Source organism: Mytilus galloprovincialis, chromosome 5, assembly GCF_965363235.1.
Source record: "Mytilus galloprovincialis chromosome 5, xbMytGall1.hap1.1, whole genome shotgun sequence".
Classification (NCBI taxonomy): domain Eukaryota; kingdom Metazoa; phylum Mollusca; class Bivalvia; order Mytilida; family Mytilidae; genus Mytilus; species Mytilus galloprovincialis.
Genome location: NC_134842.1, coordinates 2,375,658 through 2,382,604, shown reverse-complemented (window position 1 = coordinate 2,382,604; position 6,947 = coordinate 2,375,658). Strand labels below are relative to the sequence as shown.

The window sequence follows — 6,947 nt, the reverse complement described above, 5'->3', positions numbered from 1 at the left end:
GCGTCCGTCCGTTCAGGTTAAATTTTTGGTCAAGGTAGTTTTTGATGAAGCTGAAGTCCAATCAACTTGAAACTTAGTACACTTGTTGCTTATGATATGATCTTTTTAATTTTAAAGCCAAATTAGTCTTTTGACCCCAATTTCACGGTCCACTGAACATAATAAATGAAAGTGGGAGTTTCAGGTTAAAGTTTTTGGTCAAGGTAGTTTTTGATGAAGTTGAAGTCCAATCAACTTGAAACTTAGTGCACATGTTCCATATGATATGATCTTTATAATTTTAATGCCAAATTAGATTTTTTATGCAATTTCACTGTCCATTGAACATGAAAAATGATAGTGCTAGTGGGGCATCCATGTACTTTGGACACATTCTTGTTAGAACCTATCTGTAGATGAGATAACAAGGTGCTTCCCTAGGTAACTGAACAACCATAAGCAATGTGACACTGATACCAATTATGTATACACAGTATCAAAGTGTGCTATAACTGGTTTATTATCAGGTATTTTGTTAATCTATATGTTCATTGAATATACACATGTTGATATAATAAAAATACAAATGAAAGAATCTGGTGTTTTTATTTCATTAATGCATTGAGTGGTTTAAAAAAGAGGGATAAAAAATAAACTGACACTGCCATGGCTTAAAAAAGAGACTAACAAACAATAGTACACAAGACAAAACATAGAAAACTAAACACTAAGCAACATTAACCCCTACAAAAACTGGGGGTGATCTCAGGTGCTCTGAAAAGGTTAGCAGATTCTGCTCCACACGTGGCACATGTCATGTTGCTCATGTTATTACAAACCCGGTAAAAAGTCTTAATTTGCTTGGTCACATTTAAAAGGGAATTATAGTTATAACATATGGAACATATCCAATATCATCTGTGAAAAGGAAATTCCATTACAGTCAACCAACTGGTGATGGTGTCCGTAAAATTTACGAATGTATGATTTCAACTTCACCATTTGGAACTTTTGGTTTAATGGCTTCCTTGCGTCAGATGTGAGCAGCAACCCTCTATCAAGGAAATCATATAAGGACATACAAACCCTGGAATATCCTATCAATTTGGAGATATTTACTCCATATACAGGCTTGATTGTTGACAAATATATCATATATATTCAAGATAAGCCTCACATATTGATAGATTGTTGGGTCCAGTGGCAAATATATCATGTATATTCAAGATAAGCCTCACATATTGATAGATTGTTGGGTCCAGTGGGAAATATATCATGTGTAAGAATCCTACACTATGAACAAGGACTGATGATAAACTCAAAGTGAACAGGAATTCTTTTCTGGAAGAATGTGATCTCTGTGAATAAATAACACATAATCCTTGATAATCCCCAAAACCAAACTTCATTTTCACAATTTGATTGGTTGTGCCTTACTTAACATCAATCAACAAATATATCTTGTCCCTGTATTGCTTGATTGTTTAGTCCTGTAACAAATATATCATGTCCCTGTATTGCTTGATTGTTTAGTCCAGTAACAAATATATCATGTATATTCACATATTGATAGATTGTTGGGTCTATTGGCAAATATTTCATGTGTCAGAAACACTATGAACCAGTGGCAAATATTTCATGTGTATTCAAGATTATGTTCACATATTGAAAGATTATTAAGTCCAGTTGCAAATTATTCATGTTAATGCAAGCTTATGGTTTCTTATGAATTGATTGTTGAATCCAGTGGCAAATATTTCATACATATTTAAGAACATCATTATCGCTTAGTGTAGCAAATATTTCATATATATGCAATACTATGATCATGAATATATTAATTGTTGAGTTCAGTTGCAAATATTCATGTATATGCAAGATAATGTTCACTTTTTGATCGATTGCTGAGTCAAGTGACAAATTTTTCTTGCATATTCACATAGATTGATTGTTGAATCCAGTGGCAAACTTTATGTACATGCGATCTTTTTGTTCATGTATTGATTGATTGTTGATTCCAGTGGCAATCAATTCATGTATATGCAAGAGCATGATCACGTATTTTTTGCTTGTTTGATAGGTCCAATGACAAATATTTCATGCATATTCAAGATCATGTCCTTGTATTGCTTGATTGTTGAGTAAAGTGGTAAATAATTCATATATATATATATATGCAAGATAAGTTTCACTTTTTGACTGGTTGTTGAGTCCTGTGACAATCAATTTAGGTACATGTAATATCATGTGTGTTTATTTGTTGATTGTGGAGTCCAGTGGCAAATATTTCATGTATATGCTAGATCATGTTTGTTAATTGATTAATTGTTGAGTCCAGTAACATATATTTCATGTATATGCAAGACATTTTTCAAATATTGATTGTTGAGTTCAGTGACATACATTTATCTTTTTGCAGGATCAGGATTATGTTCATGTATTGATTGAGTGTTGAGTCCAGTGGCAAATATTGCATGTACATGGAAGATTATGTTCGCACATAGATTGATTGCACAGTCCAGTGGAAAATATTTCTCATTTATATGCAGCATTTATGAGTCCAGTGGCAAATATTTCTCATGTTAATGTAGGATTATTATCAAGTTTTTATTAATTGTTGAGTCCAGTGGCGAATATTTCATGTATTTGTAAGATTATATTCACATATATTGCTTGTTCCATGTAAATGCAGGATTATTTTCACATATTGATAGATGTTTTACTACAGTGGCAAATATTTCATGAACATTCAAGATAATCATATTCACTGTTCATACCAAGTTGAGATTCAAAACTCATAAAGCGAAGAAAAACTGACAATGCAATGGCAAAAACAAAACCTTAAAGATGAGCAAGTGGTTTTACATAGCTCTTTTAATCAAGAAAACAATATATATATATATTCAAAACTTCATAATTGATTGTCAATATTTTTTATGATGGACCAAGATCATCTACATTGGCGTCAGGTCTATTAACAAATCAGTACAGAATTTGTAGTCCAGACCCTGTTGTTCAATCATCTCAGAAAACTCATCTTTGATTTGACACAAGACAGTCCATTCTTGTTCGGACAGTCCACATGCGGTCAGATGGAGGGACTGTAAGGCTGTAAATGTAAAAGCATTATCATTATACACGATTGCAACAAAACATGACGACCAAAACAGTCTTTATTTACCTATTCATACTTTTATATAGAGTAGACCGTTGGTATTCTCGTTTGAATGTTTTTACACTTGTAATTTTTGGGCCCTTCTGTTCAGTGTGGGCCAATTAAGACTTCGTGTTGAAGACCGTACTTTGACCTATAATGGTTTACCTTTATAAATTGTGACTTGGACGGAGAGTTGTCTCATTTGCACTTATACCACATCTTCTTATATTTATACAGATGAATAAAATTGAGAATGGAAATGGGGAATGTGTCAAAGAGACAACAACCCGCCCAAATAAAAAACAACAGCAGAGGGTCACCAACAGGTCTTCAATGTAGCGAGAAATTCCCGCACCCGGAGGCGTCCTTCAGCTGGCCCCTAAACAAATATATACTAGTCCAGTGATAATGAACGCCATACTAATTTCCAAATTGTACACAAGAAACTAAAATTAAAATAATACAAGACTAACAAAGGCCAGAAGTCAGCATATAAAATATTATGTCTATCCAGTTTTATGAACAAGGACTTCAGCAATTGTTATTTATACAGTATGAATAAAAGGGGATTGCACAAAAACAAAAGGACATCTTGAGGTTAACGACAAATATATTCTCTAAGATGCGAGGTTGTAACAGAAACATTCCTAAATTCTTACCCTAAGAAATTTAAATTATATTATATACCTACTCTAAGCGTGTCAGTTATGAAAAACTGTATATACCTGCTCCAAAATGTGACTAAGCAAAACTGTGTACTAGTATTATGATCTACGTAAAAATGTGATCGTTATCTAAATTGTATTCCTGAGAATTGTATTATAGTGCTATTAAAAATGTTCTTCTTTAAAAGGTTTGTTGCATCAATGACCAAATGTTAAGCAGTCGTCTCGGAGTCAGAATAATGTGTCCAGTTAGGCTTACATTTCGTCCTGTGGGCTGTTACCTTGTGAACTAGCACTGAAAAAAGTCCGTCTGAGGGAATTGGTACAGAGCAGTGTTAAGATTCATATAATATTAACATATTCTCGTCCTAGATATGCATTTTGTTTTCTGCTGAGCGTTAATTAAAACCGACACTATCCAAATAGTTAGAAAAATATTTTTTCTAGTTTTAATATCAATTCACACAAACTGTTAAAATTCAATTTTACCTGTCATATCGTTTGTGGTACTTTTACTATTGAATTTTACTTACTGGTTTTCTTTTCTGACCGCAAGAGACAGATAGCCCTGATCGTGCTGACCACAACATTGGCATTGAGAGTAAGCTGGTTTAGTTTCTTACACTTTTGTAACAGTGCCAGTACATTATCGTCCACAAATTCGTGATTATTATCTAGTTCTAGCGAGAGCATGCCTGGAATAAAATAAAACAATCAATCTTTTAGTAAAGTCATTATAATAAGTGCAGTTCTGTGTTTCCTCTTTTGTTTTTTACGCCTTAATTCGCATTCGTACCGTTTAATAAATATAAGAAGATGCGATATGAGTGTCAATGAGACAACCCTCAATCCAAGTCTCAAAGCATAGTTTAAATTTTATCATAATGTGGTACTGCAGGAAAAAATCAGATAAATGTGAGGCTCCCCTTGGACCAATGCGTCAAGTGAGCTTTTCTCATCACTTGGCCTCGATCTGTCGTCGATTAACTTTTAAAACATTATTCTCCTCTGAAACTAATCTCACTGGGCCAAATTCAACCAAAGTTGGCCACAATTATAATAGGGGTGTGTAGTTTAAGGAATGTGTCCGATAACCCCGCCAGACAACCAATATAGCCGCCATGGCCTAAAAATGGAACAAAGGGGTAAAATGCAAGTTTTTGTCTATTATACTAAAAACTGCTATGAATAGAGAAAATATATTAGGATCTAAAATGTCCAGAATGTTGCGATCTACCTGCTATAATTTAAATCAAGACAGTCAGATGCCTTGTTGCAGGAATTAATGCCCTTAATTGACAAATTTTATCTTAATTTTCCTTCGTCATTTTGAAAACAGTACAGATAGAAAGAAACTAATATAAGCAAAATGACCAGTAAGACAAGGTCTACAAATAAGATAATAAGGACACCTTATCGGAGTTTTTGCACTTTAATGATGTTTTTTTACAACTGTAGGTCGCTGCTGTAGACCTTCGACAATGAGCAAAACCAATATCACTTATATAGCTTTAAATTGCGCCGAAATAATAAATGTAAAACAAGAAACGAGAAACTATCGGTCTGACTTAAATAAAAAAAACCAACAATATGCGACAGACACATACGATAAATAATGAGTGTGTATATACATGTATTTTAAATAAAACTGTTCAAAAGACAATTTGTATATATATATTTCTAAAATCAAAACATTAACGATTTCGTTTTAAAATTTCTATTATTGAATATTAGTAGAGGTAATCACATTCTTGTCTTCTTTACCTTAATCAAAAGAAGGGTTACTTTTCTAATGTTTTCCGCTGACCAATTATCCTATTGATAAGACTTGCAAGTATTCAATTTGACTTACTTAAAGTATTGGCGTAAGAATTTGCAATATGGTCTATCGTTATTGCAAGTCTCCATTCCACATCATCATCATATCCTGTCCAGATATGTAAGTCTTTTAATGGAATCTCCTTCACAAGAACCGGAATTATATCTGTGGAATGTCCAATGCTTTCAAACCACATGGTTACCTTCAACTTTGGACACTTCCGTCGTAACATAGACCACTGGCTGCCACTTATGGTGTGGAAATGTGGATCGTTTCGGTAAACTTTGATGTTCATACACTCCAATTTTCCTTCAAGTGTTTTGGAAAAAGTTTCAATAATTTCATCGGACAAGCAGTTGTAATTGATTCCTAAATAGTTTATGTTTGTAAATTTGTAAATTGCAGACTTATAATGATCAGTTTGAAATACTGCTAGCCTTGAATGAAAAAAGTCTTCTATAAAAACATCTTGTACTTTGTGACCAGAATTATTGCCCACTGCTTGTAGAATTCGACAACCTCCATCTAAGTTACATTGTGCAGCTGTCATATCAAATATTTTCAAATATTTTTGTGTTTTTAAAAACCTAACAAAACATGCTATTAATTTATCACGGGGTGTTTCGTACTTCCAAAAACGTTCAAGTTCTAATCTTTCCAGCTCAAACTCAAATAAATTCGACGTGCGCATTTTTCCTAGGACGTCCTCGATAGCTCTCTGGAATATTTTTGTTGTGTGATATGAAGGATGACTACACGAAATCGATAAATATCTAACATAGTTTCCGAATAAACTTGAAAACGCACAAGCGCGGCTTCCATTATTGTGCGCCCTATAACCTCCCATCTCAAAGTGTCGAGAGCGCCATAGGCATGGCGTCTTAAACAATCTTGCCCAGTTTTTACATGCTAGCGCGGCAGCCGCTCGATCTTTGTCTTTTAAAAATCTAAATAACTCTATAACCACGACATCTGGTAGATCAACCCATGTCGATTGTTCCATACTACTGTTAAATATTCTTGACACTGACGTGAATATCTCACAAACTTTTCCAACAACCCAACTACTTTCCATTCAGTTTGACGTTACTAGGCTTGACGTTCTCCATAGTGTCAAATTGAGACATTATGACGTTGGACTCGCCGTAGTCCGAATTTTTAAGCATTTTTTGTTTGGGAAAAATCAACTGGACGTCATGTTTTAATTTTTTTTAGAAGTATTTAGACAACGAAAAAAAGCGATTTACGATATTTAAAGCCATTTTAATGTTTGGTATTTTTTATTAAAATTTCTGATTGGACCGACTATAATGTAATGATCTTTGTG

The 6,947-nt window shown here is 33.7% G+C and overlaps 1 protein-coding gene across 1 annotated transcript; it reads right to left on the bottom strand.

The window, feature by feature from the left end:
- Nucleotides 1-2,857: 2,857 nt before the first annotated feature.
- Nucleotides 2,858-6,749, bottom strand: LOC143074951 (F-box only protein 39-like). The gene is made up of 3 exons (XM_076250152.1): nt 5,654-6,749; nt 4,335-4,496; nt 2,858-3,088 (listed from the first exon to the last, which is right to left on the bottom strand). Exons 1-3 carry the CDS (start codon nt 6,693-6,695, stop codon nt 2,934-2,936), a joined length of 1,359 nt encoding a protein of 452 aa, XP_076106267.1. The 5' UTR covers nt 6,696-6,749; the 3' UTR covers nt 2,858-2,933.
- Between the last annotated feature and the right edge of the window lie 198 nt (nt 6,750-6,947).